The sequence below is a fragment of the Maylandia zebra genome, linkage group LG20, assembly GCF_041146795.1.
Source record: "Maylandia zebra isolate NMK-2024a linkage group LG20, Mzebra_GT3a, whole genome shotgun sequence".
In the NCBI taxonomy this organism is placed as follows: Eukaryota; Metazoa; Chordata; class Actinopteri; order Cichliformes; family Cichlidae; genus Maylandia; species Maylandia zebra.
The window spans coordinates 15,417,048-15,431,070 of NC_135186.1; the positions used below are offsets into that span (position 1 = coordinate 15,417,048).

Below are 14,023 nucleotides of genomic sequence, written 5' to 3' on the forward strand. Positions count from 1 at the left end.
TTGTGTTTTTTGTTTCATTACCACAGCGTGTCCAGAAGGGGGATATGAAGAGCAACCCTTCTCGTGTAATGTCATTTACACAACCTAAATCTATCTAAAACCTTTTCTTTAGATACTTCACATACATTTGAGGATTCAATCTGTGGGTTTAAGTCACATACTTATTTTTTCTTTACTTATTCAAAATAAAATCATGCTTAAATTCTTGTGCAGATCCACTCTTCACGTATCAGATTGGTAACACAGCACAATGCTGTGCTTTAAAACAAAGTGTTATGTTTTCTGGTTCTGGTGCTTAAAAAAAAAAGAAAGTTGTTTGTGCACAAGAGATGAGGACCTGGTTATTTTAAAACTATTGGCAAGTTGCTTTATTTTACATAACCAAAAAGTCTGAAATCAAGCATATACACTGAAATTCGTTGTTATTGTTATACGGTCTATAAACACACACACGACGCAAACATGCAGTCTGAAGACTGAATGAACTCACGAGCAAACGAACAGTAAATTAAAAGAAACAAAGGTCATGGGAGGAATAACAACCAGTCCCGTTGTGAGTTTAAGAGCCATAATTTGCTTCATCAAAAGCTTTCCGAGCTCTCTTCAGCTCCTCGTTCATGGTCAGCAGATCTTTGACTCTAGCAAACTTCCTGGGATCTTTGCGAATGAGGAAAACGATGTCCTCCACCTGGACGCGACCCTGGCGCCCGATAGACATGGCCTTGTGGGTCATTTCCGTGATAAACTCGATCACCAGATCCTCCAGAATATCCACAGACTCCGTGTAAGGGTTCTGGTCATCTCCAAATCCGTACATCATGCACCGGAGCTCCTTGGAGAAGAGTCTCTTTCTCTTGCCGTAGCCGACATCCACCCCGCCGGAGCCGTCCTCCAACTCTTCGTCGAAGCCTGGCTCGTCCTCCTCCTCCGCCATTTGCTGAAAAACACCCGCAAGCGTTATTCAAACCTCAACATTAGCTGCTCATTGTTAAATACGCGTTAGCATTAACCTTACCTTGTGCTTGTTCACGACTGTCTCACAACAACAGCTTGTTAAGTGCGCCGACTTCCGCTTTTGTTTCCTTGACTGAGGAAGTGGTGGTTTGGAGAGGAAACAGACAGGGCTAGAAATCACAGATACTCCCCCCTTGTGGCCAGTGTTTAAATTTACTCGTGTTATTCGTCAGTATAGCCAACACAGCTGACGGTGAGTTTCCTTTAAAGCACGATCTGTTTGATTGCATCGGAAGCCCAAACTTAATTTCATATCGCCGGGTGTATGCGGGAATCACCGACACGTAGCTTGCTTAGAATGTAAAAAGCTATATTCACGTGTGTTTAAGCTAAGCCAATTTCATTTGGTATTATTTTAGCTAAACCTTAGATCTAGACAAACTATGCACAATGGGCGATGGCAAGTTGGTGGTGTGAGTGGAAACAGGAGCATTGTTCAAGTGGCTGATCGAAGAACAACACCTCACAGCATTCGTGGAAAGAAATGGATCTCGGTGCTTGAACAGAGGGCTCAGATTCTAAGTAAACACTGAGAGCCTGACCGCGGGGGCTCAGCACGTGCTCATTGCCGTGAGTAAGTGACACGTCCCCGTGGATCTTGCTGTGGACTCCTGCCCTGCCAAGTGATGTTCAAAGCTTATCTCAGTCAACCGGATTGAGTATTATAGCTAATTACTGGCCTGATAATGTTAACAAGTCAATATAGATGCTAAATGACAGGCTAATGTTAGCTAATGAACTATAAGGCAAGTTAACGAAGAAGCCAGTTTGACTTATAAAACGTAGCAGCTATCCAGTGAGCCTTCCTCTCTCAGTCACTGTTGGAGCACTGTTGCTGGTGAGTTCGTTTGCTGGGGTTGTCTGATGTTCCTGTTGGTTAACGGACAGTTTTAAAGATTCGCATAACATTGTTACCAGCTGCTTATCCGCTAGCACAACCAGTTAAGAGAATGCTAGTAGCTGATAACGTTTAATTTGAGCTAAAATGAATGTTGCCGTTATGCTAACATTGTATCAAATAGGTTTCGCTTAAATTCTGTCTGAGCGCCTGTTCCACTAACTAGCATTAATATGCACAAACGCAGCCCTGCTCTTACCTTGCTTTTCTTCTCTGCGGTGTTTCTGCTGTAAAAAGGTCTGGTATGGCTGTTCGGGGAGGATGTGGGTTCAGGTCGGAGATGGCCCCTCTGCAGTAGCTGTGTGTTGTGGACAGCTGGTCCTGGCAGTCCCGTATGGCGTGCCCAGTCCAGTTCCTGTGCAGGGGGCTGCGCACTGTTGGATTAGTTCTTCTCTACTATGTCTTCTCTATAGGCATCACATTCTATAACAAATGGCTAATGAAGGTGAGTAAAGAAGCTCATACAGCCTTGTCAGTTTCTTATAACATGCTTGGTTGTGTTAAAGGTGATTAATGAAAATGAGCACCTGAGGACGCTCTGCTTTGCTTGTCTGGGGATCTCCTGGATCCTGAGAAAGAGACTTACACTGACTAGTCCATCCTAGATGACCCCAACTGTTTCTCTCCCTTTCTTAGGGCTTCCACTACCCCCTCTTCATGACTTTAGTTCACCTCACCATCATCTTCTGTCTGTCAGCTCTGACACGACAGGCTGTGCAGTGGTGGACAGGGAAACCTCGCGTTACTCTCAGGTGGAAAGAGTACCTCAGAAAAGTAGCACCCACGGGTGAGTTTTATCTTGAGTCTGGTGATTTAGACGGGGGACAGTCGCCTCTTATCGGGTTCACCGATTGACTAAGCTCTGTGGAATGCTTCGTCTAAAGTCCACGTGGAGAGAATAAATACGACAACCCCGACGAGAATGATGAAAATATCTAAAAGCAAGTGCATTAAATGAACCGTTCCAAACCAGTTTTGCCTCGTTTAAACTAAAATTCTGCACAAACTTAAGTTGTAATAAGATTAGTTTAAAAGAGTCAGAAGGAAAAAGTGAATCAAAGACTAAGAGAAGCAAAAATCCAGAGAAATTAAATCAAAAGTAATTAATATTTTGTTCTGTTTTACTGTATACACTAAAATGACATCAAGGTGATTTTAATATGTGAATAAAGGGCAGTGGGATTGATTATATACATACATGTTGTTGTTGTTTTTTTAGTGAGTATTTGTGCTCTAAATGCGTTTAGTCACTCTAAATGCACTGAAATGAGTGGTTTTAAAATGAACCTGTCATCCTGTACTCTTAAGTTCTGTCCTTCTTACCTGCAGCCATCGCAACAGCGCTGGATATTGGACTTTCCAATTGGAGCTTCCTCTTCATCACCATTAGCCTGTAAGTTTGTGGTTTGGACGTTTTTATTATAAGTTCATATGTGTCAGTATTTTATCTTAACCAGTCATTGTATTGTTCTTTACATATTCTACGACTTTTATTTTGTGTCATTCAAGGTATACCATGACCAAGTCCTCAGCAGTGCTTTTTATCCTGTTTTTCTCTCTGGTCTTTAAACTGGAGGAGCCGGTGAGTGTACCGATCACATGACACTGACAGCAGTGCTAACAGTGCAGTTTTGTCTTCACTTTAATGTCACCCAGACACAACTGGAGAATTAAGCATGCTTCTTATACAGGCAAAATGATGCAAGAGGCAATTCTTTTAGTCTGTTTCCTCGATTGTGGCGCAATGCACAAAGCAGACATCCAGCAATGTTCACAAAGTGCACTGTGGCTGTAGCAGAACATAAGAACTTTCTAATCTGAAAAAAGTCCTGCACCTGCACAAATTTATAACCGGTTCGGTTATAAATTTGCCAATTTTTCTTAATGGTGTCATAGCTTAAAGATTTAATTCTGTCCACCTTTAGCACCAAATCACAACAGTCAGTCACAGCGCTTTGAGGCGTTTGAGCTCTAACTGTGGTATTGTATCACTTCCTGTTACAGAGCACAGTGGTGTTTTTGTGCAGCTTGATGGGGGTTTCATCACATGAGCAGTAATGAGCAATCATTACCTCCCGTCTACTCTCTCCTCTAGCTTGTGCTTTGTTCTGTTCTTCTTTTACCTGTTATCCTCTACTTTCTTCTTCTGTTTCCTGTGCAATTTTAACTTGAAACTGCTGCGTGTCGTTGTCTTTTCTCCCTTTTAATCCAGAACCCGTTTCTGATCCTGGTGGTCCTGTTGATCTCCTGCGGTCTCTTTATGTTTACCTTTGAGTCGACCCAGTTTAATCTGGAAGGCTTTATTCTGGTGCTCCTAGCATCCTTCATAGGGGGGATTCGATGGACCCTCACTCAGGTCCTCACGCAGAAAGCAGAGCTGGGTAAGTGTTCAGCCACTGTGGAGTGACAGCTTCCAAAGAGGTTAAAAAGCCTATAACCTGGATCTACACCAATTAATTTTGGGCTGTGGCTTTCATCAGATATACAGTAAAACAGGATACACACGCCATTTCAAAGAGGATTGGTGTGAAATACAAAAAAAAAAAAGAAAACAACTATCATAGAGACCTAAAATATCTTGTTATGTGGTTTCAACCTAGCCGTTATCCTTGAATGGTCTACAACAAGTTAACAAGATCCACCAGTGATGACTCTAATGCAGGTTTTGACACAACATTAACAGCAGGTGAAGTGGGGTTGTTGCTTCCCACTGTCTTTTTTCTGAGTTTATACAGCAACATCTATCCATAAGTATTTACAAAGTAAACACATTGAAGCCCAACATCAGTAACTTTAACTATATGCCAGGCTTGTAAAGCACTGATTTAAAACTCTGCTATGATTTGAGGTTTCCCAGCTGGGACACAGTTCCCTGCATTTTTCATCTTTTTCATGTCGCACTGTTTTAGGCCTTCAAAACCCAATAGATGCCATGTACCACCTCCAACCTCTCATGTTCCTTGGGCTCTTTCCTCTCTTCCTGTTTAATGAAGGTGAGTATAGACATAAGTTCATTGTCTTTCATGTTTTGTCGCTGCATTAAATTAAGCTCTGTAGCCCCTAATTTTATTTTTTTTAAACTTTTTATTTTGTACTTTTTCCAAATTTATAGTACATGCAAACAAAAATATGAAAAAAGAAACAAACTAAAAGGAATAAAGGACACCTAATTTGTGGAAGAGGGGGGGGAAAAAAACCAAAAACAAGGAGGAGAGGTCCCTGCCTTATGGGGCTGAGTGAGTCTTATAGGCTATCCATTTTGTCCACTGTTTTCGGTGTTTGTCATATTTCATTCTCAAGGTGTAGATCATTTTCTCCATTTTATATATATATGTCCTCGATTACATCAGTCCATTCTTCCAATTTTAAAGGGTCACTTTTCAGCCAGTTTTTTGTTATTACCTTTTTGCTTGACGACAACATAATTTTAAACAAGTAACGGTCCTCCTTATTTTTTCCCATATTCCAAAATACTCGTGCCTTACACGGCACGTCATACCCCAGCACTTTCTTCATTGTTACTGCAATGCTTTCCCAGTAAGGTTTGATATCTTTACACTTCCAAAACACATGAGAATGATTGGCGTCCCAGTCTCCACATAATCTCCAGCATCGTTGGGGTGTTTTCAGCTGCTTGCTTTTGATATAAGGAGTAATAAAGAACCTAATCACATTTTTCCAGCCATATTCTCTCCATCGTCTAGAGCTGGTGGAATTATGCTGTGTGAGACATACGCCAGTCATCCTCTGACAACTCAAGATGTAATTCAGATTCCTACTTTTGTTTGATATATAATGTTTCATTCCTATTCAAATTTTGCAGACCATTATATAATTTCGATAAAATTCTTGATGGAGGATTTTTATATGCACCTGTTATTATTTCTATTATATGGCTTCTTTCTCTCAAGAGCTTCTTCCTAATTTGTAAAAATGTCTTCATTGAAAATACCTAAATAAATCTGATTTATCCAGTCCAAACTGTCTCTGTAGATTCTCAAAGGATTTTAATGTTTTCCCGTCTATTAATGTGCACATTGTTGTAATTCCTTTATTGACCCATCTTAAAAATGTACTATCCCATTGTCCACTTTGGAATTTTTGAGAATATGCAGGCCAAATCAGCAATTTACAGTCTTCTATAATTCTATATTTCTTCACTATAATCCACCAGAGTTTAATAGTGAATTCAGTAATGAGATTTGTGTTCGTAGACTGGATAGTTTCTCCTCCCAATCTTGCTTGTGGATGACATGATGAGCAATAATTTATCTCCATATGCTTCCATTTTGAGGTGTAATCCGGTGAACACCAGTAAACAATATTCCTTGAAATTCGGGAGGGCAAGTCCTCCTCTTTCTTTTCTTAATTGGAGTATTTTAAATCTTATTCTTGGCTTTGTCCCTTTCCAAATAAATCTACTAACTAATTTATCCCATCTACCAAATTGTGCATCAGGTATATGGACTGGCAATGAAGTGAATAGATACAGTAGTCGAGGAAGCTCATTCATTTTTATTACCTCTATTCTTGAGCTAAGGTCCATGACAAGTGGAGCCCATTTAATCAAATCTTTTTGGATTGTATTACTAATCTTTACATAATTTGCCTCGTATAGTGTACTTATTTTGCTAGTTAGATAGACACTTAAATATTTGATCTTATTTGAGTCCCATTTTAATTTATATTCGTTTTGAATTGAATCTTTGGGGAAATAATTCAGACAAAGTACTTGAGTCTTTCCCTGTGTCCGGCAGCCTCGCCTCTGTCAGTGCGCCCCAGGGCAGCTGTGGCTACAATGTAGCTTGCTATCGCCAGTGTGTGAATGGGTGAATGACTGAATGTAGTGTAAAGCGCTTTGGGGTCCTTAATGACTAGAAAAGCGCTATACAAATGCAGGCCATTTACGATATTTAGTTTATACCCTGAATTTTTGCCAAAATATTTTAATGCTTTAATCAATCGAGGAAAGGTCTTGTCAGGATCCTGTAGGTATATAATTATATCATCAGCAAAGAGACCTATTCGTTGTTCAATTTTAGAAACTAAAACCCCTTTTTAAGTCTGCACTTTGCCGTATATACTGAGCCTGTCAGGGACCAAGCAGTAAAGCATAAAGGACACAGGTGGTTTTAATTCAAAAAAGGGGTTTTATTGACCCAAAAATATGAAAATATATTTAACAAAGCCAAAACTTAAACAGGCAGACCAATAAAAGAGGTCAACTCAATAGACTAAACTCAAGATAATAATTACCAAAACCTCAAACAAACATATGATAAACTGACCTGCTGAAATGACACATGGGGGAACTTAAATACTGGTTTTGCTAAACCAAATGACACACACGGGGAAAACAAAATGGCTGCCATATAAGCAACTAATACAAAACAATTAAACAAACATGAAACACCCCCCAGGCAATCAAGCATGTGGTGCAATCCAATTAGGCTGTCAGTGGTACTTCAGGTCTCCCAGCCCTTTGTCACACCTTTTGCCAGACAGGAGGAGAAGCCAACCCCCAGGTAACTCGAACAAAGAAAGATGTATTAATATAACATAAAACAGAACTTTGACCTTAAGGTTAATGTGTGCACGCCATATAAACATGGGAAGGTGTGATGGAAAAATACATACATTTAATAAAGAAACAGTATTGAACAATAAGTAGAATATTTTAAAGTAGCGACTGTAAATTAAACTAAGGTGAATCAACTAGTGGTGAGGTGTGGAGCTTACCATGTGTGGCATGCCATCACAGAGCCAAAGGCTCGATATACAGAGCAAAAAGGGCTGGATTCAGCAACCCTGCCTGGTTCCTCTGAAGAGCTCAAAACTGTCTGTCAGGTCCCCTCTAGCCAATGGCCTGTGGTACAAGGATTGTATACACTTGATGAAGATACTGTTAAAGCCCATTCTTTTCAAAACAGCAAAAAGAAATATCCAAGAGACTCTATCAAAGGCCTTTTCAGCATCTAAGCTCACTAAGGCTGTTGGAATTTTCTCTTTATTAACTTCGTTAATTATATGCAAAGTGCGTCGTATATTATCTAGTGTCTGTCGCTCCTTAATCCTGTCTGGTCTTCATCCACCAGATCTGGGAGAAACGGCTCTAAGCGTCTTGTGATTATGGATGTAAATAATTTATAATCCACATTTAAGATAGAGATTGGGTGATAAGAGTCACAGTTTTTCCTGTTTTTACCTTCTTTTGGTAAGACTGATATAATGGCCTCTTTCCAAGAGGGTGGAATTTTAGCGTGTTTTAATGTCCAGTTAAAAGAATCTATCAAAATAGGAGCCAAGTCCTCTTTAAAAGTCTTATACCACTCATTGGGATACCCATCACTCCCTGGACTTTTATTAGATTTCAATCTCCTTATTGCCTTATCCAGTTCTTCCTTAGTGATTGGTTTAGTTAAAAATTCATTTTGAGTTGTCCCAATAGAAGGAAGGTCTAACTGAGCCAAGTACTCTTCAATTTCTTGTCCGTTTTTCTGGTCGGGTTGATTATACGATGTTTTATAGTATTTTTGAAAGGCTTTTTTTTTTTTTTTTTTTTTTAAATCTGTGTTGGTTCATATAGTAGTTCCTTGGTGTTTGGATCTCTAATCTTATTAACTGCATTACTTATTTGTATTGATTTTAACCGTTTAGCCAGTATTTTGGTTGCTTTGGAACCAGATTCATAAAATGTTTGTTTTGTGAATCTCAGTTTCTTTTCTATTTCCTCCATAGACAGATCGCTTAGTTGTTTTCTTACATCTTTAATGCTTTCAGCCAAGTCGGCACTCAAATCTGTGTGCTGTGTTTTTTCCTAAATCCCTTAATCGTTGTTCTAATTTGAATTGTGTGAGCTTTTGTAGCCCCTAATTATGGCATTTCAAGTCTTTTGAAAACCTTTACAGACCCCACTGTGCAGCGTGATGGTCATAAGAAACTGATTATGTGTCAACACGGTGCCTATTCTGACACCCACACCTCATTTACATGTAAATAGGCAATAGCTCACATGTGTAATAGATTAGCAGTAGTTTCTCAGGGGTTCAGCTCAGCTGCAGAAAGTGGAGGATTATCAAAGCCCTGTAGCAGGTGCTTGATTAATGGGCACCCACAGTGTTTCTTTTCCTTCTGCTACTGGACTCTGTGGCAGGCCCAAGAACCAAAGTGTGAAAAGTTGTGAAATTTAAAACACAGCCCTGATTGGTTTCAGCACAATACAACGGCCCGTGTGTTGAAATTGCAAATATGCTCTAGCACCCTACGAGCTCTTCTCATTTCTCTGCTTTGGGCTCCCTTGTAACGTCTCTCCTCTGTACTCCCATCTGTACATCAGTTGCAGTGCAGAGTCTTGAAGTCCGTCTCAATTCCTAAAACGTATGACATAATAAACAAAGGCAGAGATCCATGCGTCACATTGTGCCACACCGTGAATGTAATTAAAAGCAAAAAACTGGTCCAGTAATGTAGCCACAGTTCTTTTCACCGACACTGCTTTAAAGGCTGCAAGAATCTCGCATTTTGTTAAACTCCTGTTGCCTCGTCTTCTCTCTCCTCGCGGTTCATCCTGGCCTGGCAGATCAGAGATGACATGGGAGTGAGACGATGGAGCACAGGAACAAGAACAAACAAGTGTGTGGGACAAGTATGCATTTGTGGACGTTGGAGTGGAAGGGGATTGTTTGAGGTGTGGTCCAGCTGCCTTCACTTCAGATAAATGATATCCCAAATTCTTTATAATTTATGAAATGGAATTTACGAGAAGTGGTCTCACTGTTCTTAAGGGCAGCCTTACTGAGGGGACTCACATGAGCACATCAGTCCAGATGTAGCTCAGTGACAGAGGGCCTCTGCTTTTGTGCCACAGTCAAGCACGTAACATTTGTTGCGAGATCGATCAACTTTAGACCAGACAACAAAAACGACGGAGGCTCCGGAAAAGTGCAATCAAACGATGAGTTTTATTATCACAGGAGAACAACCAACCGTCAGCATACGGATTGTTTTGCTCTGACAAGAATACATTGGGTTCTGGTTTTATAGGATAAAATATCACATCTACGTCAATACAGTTCAAAAATACATGGTGACAGACGGGCAAAAGTTCAACCCGTGCAGACAAGGGTACATCACGTACACTTCTAATAACCATACACCGACATATCACTTCTCTTTTCTACATTACTTGCCTTTTAGGGTAATAACTTCAGGTCTTAGCATCTCTGAGAGCTAATAATGGACCCTCATCATTAATCACTAAGTAGAGTACTTTGCAGCCAGTCTCAAACTGAAGCAGAAGACGCTTAGGCCTTTGCTCAAACCTGCTACTAGATTAATATGTGTATTGTAAGCATGCATGCAATTAACCTGCTATGTTCTCATCTCCCCTCAGCATGTATCATCTGGACACTCTCACCAGTGAAGCTTAAAACCTTCTAGAATGGAACATCAACTCTAACCAAGCACATTTATGCATTGTGTATAAAATGAACTCAACCTATAAAAATAGAAAGGTCAATGTGATGACAGACATATTCAATGCAATATAAACCCTGTAGGAAATATTACTGATACATGATACTGTGAAACATGTTATTAATACATTCTTCATAAGGCAAATTATATGGTAGCAATAAAAGAATCTCTGAATCCCAACACATTGCACACCAGAGCTGTAATCTACAAATAAAACACTGCTGATTCAAGCAGAAGTGGCAGTGTGGTTCACCACACGCCTCTCATTAGAAGAACAAAAAGGAACTCCTTTATAAAATCTCTACAAGATATTGGACTTTCAAAAGACATGAGTGGGCAAGCCCTATAAGCAGTCCGTGGAAAACTATTGTAACTGCGTAATTGCCGATCTACCTGGAGTGCTGCCACTCCTAAAAAATCTGTCCTGATTCTTTCCTCTGTGCCTGCAGGGCTGAGCCTCAGCACCTCAGAGAAGTTATTCCGGGTGACGGAGCTCTCGCCTCTCCTGTATTCCCTCTTCACATTAAGCATTGGCGGCTTGCTGGCCTTTGGTTTGGGCTTCTCTGAGTTCCTGCTGGTCTCCCGAACCTCCAGCCTCACCTTATCCATATCAGGGATCTTTAAGGTAATTACTTACTTTCTGTGTTGTCAACATCTTTTTTTTCACCTCCAGCTGGTGGATGGCTGCCACTAGAAGTGCCTTGAGGTGACTGCTGTTGTGAATTGGTGCTATATCAATAGAATTGAATTAGATTGGTGAAGCCAAAGAAATCTGTCCGCAATACCAGAGCCATAGCTGAGTTTAATATGGGAGGTTGCGGTTCTTTTGGTGCTTACTCTGAGCTACTAAAGCAGTTATGTGTAATCTTTGTGGATGTTCTGACAGATCAGAGGGTTCACTAGGGCTTTGGATGTAAGCATATAACATCTTTATTATGAAAATCAACTTTATTGACTAAGTATGTCTACACATACATTGTTTTGTTTTTTGATCTCAGTGTACTTACTTGTAAATATGTTCTAAAAATGTTATGTAATAAATAAGGGATTGTTACTGTGTTACATGTGGACTTGGGTTTTTTCAGAGCTGTCTAATGAAGTCTTCTCTGTTCCTTGCGTTGATTTCCTGCAGGAAGTATGCACTCTGCTTTTAGCCGCTTTTCTGATGGGAGACAAAATGAGTATGCTCAACTGGCTGGGATTTGCTGTGTGTCTGTGTGGTATTTCATTACACGTGGGACTCAAGACATATTATACTAAAAGTAAGTTTTATTTATGTTTTCACCATATTTACTGCTCTACATCCTAAAAACATAAAAATACTCAAAGCATTTTTTTTTAATGGCATATAATATATTTTTATTTTCTACACAAAAACCATTGGTAAGCTCCCTTTTAGTAAAATCCAGGAATTTTGAATATGTAAATTTTTTTGTTTTAAGTTACGTTTGAGAATGTGCCCTTGTTCACCGAACAGTCTGTTCTCCGATTTCTAGTTTACATATCACATTTTCTACATGTAATGTCACAGTTTTCTTCAGAATCTTTAAAAAGGAAAGAAAGGAAAGGAGGAAGGAGACTTTGCAGGGTGGTGACCATGCTGATGGTGTAAATTTTCTATCTTCCATCAGATAAGGGTCCTTCTTTAAGGCAGCTCAAGAGTAAGAGCCCAGAACTTGAGCTGCCGTTACTGCAGCGAAATGGGAATGAAAGTAAGGACTCGGCTACTGATGAATGTGATGAAGAAGAAGAGATCACTCTACACTGACAGGACTTGGACACGGTCTCCATGCTGCACATTCCTTCCCTACTCTTTTGTTAGATGGTTTGAACAGTGATGTCAGAGAAGTGTTTCCAGGTGTGGGACTCTTGTTTTTTTTTTTTTTTGGTTTTTTTTGTCCCCACCACGAGTCACAGTCTGGCTCAGGGCCTCCTTATGGACTCTATATTTACATAGTACTTTAAACGTGGCACAGCTGATAACATTTTACCTTCAAAATGTAGCAGATGCATGCATGCATTAACAAAGAATATGTGGAGAGCAAAGGAGTAAACTCCAGCTTTAACAGGATACTTTGGCACCTCGACTCTGGTGGATCAGTTCTCTGTCAGCTCTGCAGTATTAACATATCGTTTCATATATTTGACAAATTATTATGGATAACTTATTTCATGGGCAAATGCTGACGAGGCAGAGTGCAAACTTTAATATTATAAGTTAGTGATGGTAAAAATGGATTACTGCGCTTCCTTTGATTCCTATTTCTTTGGTTGGCTTTGTAATTAGATTTAGATAATATAATAGATGACAGATGGATCATGAAAGACTGCAGAGCTTCAGTGAATTAAATCCTGAGGTTACTTTTTAGTTTAGTCAGTTAACTGCCATCAAAATTTCATTTTTAAAATTTTTTGTTTTGTGGTTTTTGGGGCTTGGGATTTTTTTCCCCCAATCCCAAACTCAGAGATAATCAGATTCATTTTGCATTGACTGAATCAGCTGTTTAATGGATGACGGCCTCTGTATGTCAGAAATTTCAATAATCATAAAGTACTAAACATTACAAAGACACAAGTCAGCTTTTACAGAGCTCAGATTGATGTCAGGACTTTTGCCTAAAATTCTAACTTTGCTAATGAAGTTAAAATATTCATTGATTGCATATTTTAATTTGTAGAGTTGAAGAGTGTTTATTGAATTGGACAATAATTGTCTACAGCCTTTTTGAGTCATAATTTGAGATGTCATGAATAGTGAAACTGATCTTTAATGTGCCTTATAAGCAGATGGAAGGAACAATTTTAATAACTGATGATGACTTTGTTAGAGTTTAAAGCCATTTCTAAATGTTTGTTTTTTTTGTCATGATTTTCTTTAAATGCAGTGTTGTTTGAGTGTTATTTCAGAAAATAAACAAAAAATTTGTTTTCGTTACTTTTGATATTCCAGAGGTTTCTGTTAACGATCATGGAGCTGTTTGCTCATCCCAGATTTACGTTGTTGTAGGATTAATCCAAACCAGAGGCATAAAGGCGTGCTGTGTGTGGTCACAGAAAAACTGAGTCATTCATTAGATGATGTGACCTGTGCACCACCTTAATCTCAACTTCATGGAGCCTGACCCCAGACTATGCAAGGTTACAGAGGCGAGACATGGAAATACCCTAAATCCAAGGAGATGGGACAAAATTAGTGAATTGGTGCTATTTCAGAGGCAGTTAGTGCACAATCACAAACTCTATGTCAGTACTTACTATGGACCTAATTGTACACTCACAAGTTACGAGTCCATGCTCATTGCAGTGCATCTGAATCTACACTTCACTGGTTCTGGAGTGTTGGTCGAATCTAAAAGTTAAAAAAAAAACACTAAAATCTAATATTTTTTCCTCTGTACTGTGTGTGTGTGTGTGTGTGTGTGTGTGTGTGTGTGTGTGTGTGTGTGTGTGTGTGTTGCACTGCGCTGTACTGAAACGACACAAGTAAACTCTTTGACTTCCAACCTGGGAGCTGGATACCGGACTAGACTCAAGAATAAAGTCGTGTTCCAACACATCTGTTGGAAATTATTAATGCACTAATTATTCATGCACTAAGGGATGGGAATATAAAGTGTACTCGCCGTTGATTAAGCA

General features: G+C 39.6%; 2 protein-coding genes across 2 annotated transcripts; one reads left to right on the forward strand and one right to left on the reverse strand.

Annotated features, from left to right (window-relative positions):
- Positions 1 to 341: 341 nt before the first annotated feature.
- taf13 (TATA-box binding protein associated factor 13) lies at positions 342 to 1,081 on the reverse strand. The gene is made up of 2 exons (XM_004565477.5): positions 1,016 to 1,081; positions 342 to 937 (listed from the first exon to the last, which is right to left on the reverse strand). Exon 2 carries the CDS (start codon positions 932 to 934, stop codon positions 560 to 562), a length of 375 nt encoding a protein of 124 aa, XP_004565534.1. The 5' UTR covers positions 935 to 937; positions 1,016 to 1,081; the 3' UTR covers positions 342 to 559.
- A 1,143-nt stretch (positions 1,082 to 2,224) lies between these two features.
- On the forward strand, positions 2,225 to 13,322 carry slc35h1 (solute carrier family 35 member H1). The gene is made up of 9 exons (XM_012923053.3): positions 2,225 to 2,357; positions 2,549 to 2,699; positions 3,242 to 3,305; positions 3,422 to 3,494; positions 4,125 to 4,293; positions 4,822 to 4,905; positions 10,837 to 11,012; positions 11,520 to 11,649; positions 12,019 to 13,322. Exons 1-9 carry the CDS (start codon positions 2,247 to 2,249, stop codon positions 12,153 to 12,155), a joined length of 1,095 nt encoding a protein of 364 aa, XP_012778507.1. The 5' UTR covers positions 2,225 to 2,246; the 3' UTR covers positions 12,156 to 13,322.
- Positions 13,323 to 14,023: the final 701 nt, after the last annotated feature.

What these genes read in the sequence shown, in the direction of transcription:
- taf13 (XM_004565477.5), bottom strand. Translation starts at nt 934, where the DNA reads ATGGCGGAGGAGGAGGACGAGCCAGGCTTCGACGAAGAGTTGGAGGAC.
- slc35h1 (XM_012923053.3), top strand. Translation starts at nt 2,247, where the DNA reads ATGGCGTGCCCAGTCCAGTTCCTGTGCAGGGGGCTGCGCACTGTTGGA. An exon ending in TCTTTAAACTGGAGGAGCCG is followed by an intron (nt 3,495 to 4,124) that starts GTGAGTGTACCG and finishes CTTTTAATCCAG; the next exon opens with AACCCGTTTCTGATCCTGGT. An exon ending in CAAGACATATTATACTAAAA is followed by an intron (nt 11,650 to 12,018) that starts GTAAGTTTTATT and finishes ATCTTCCATCAG; the next exon opens with ATAAGGGTCCTTCTTTAAGG.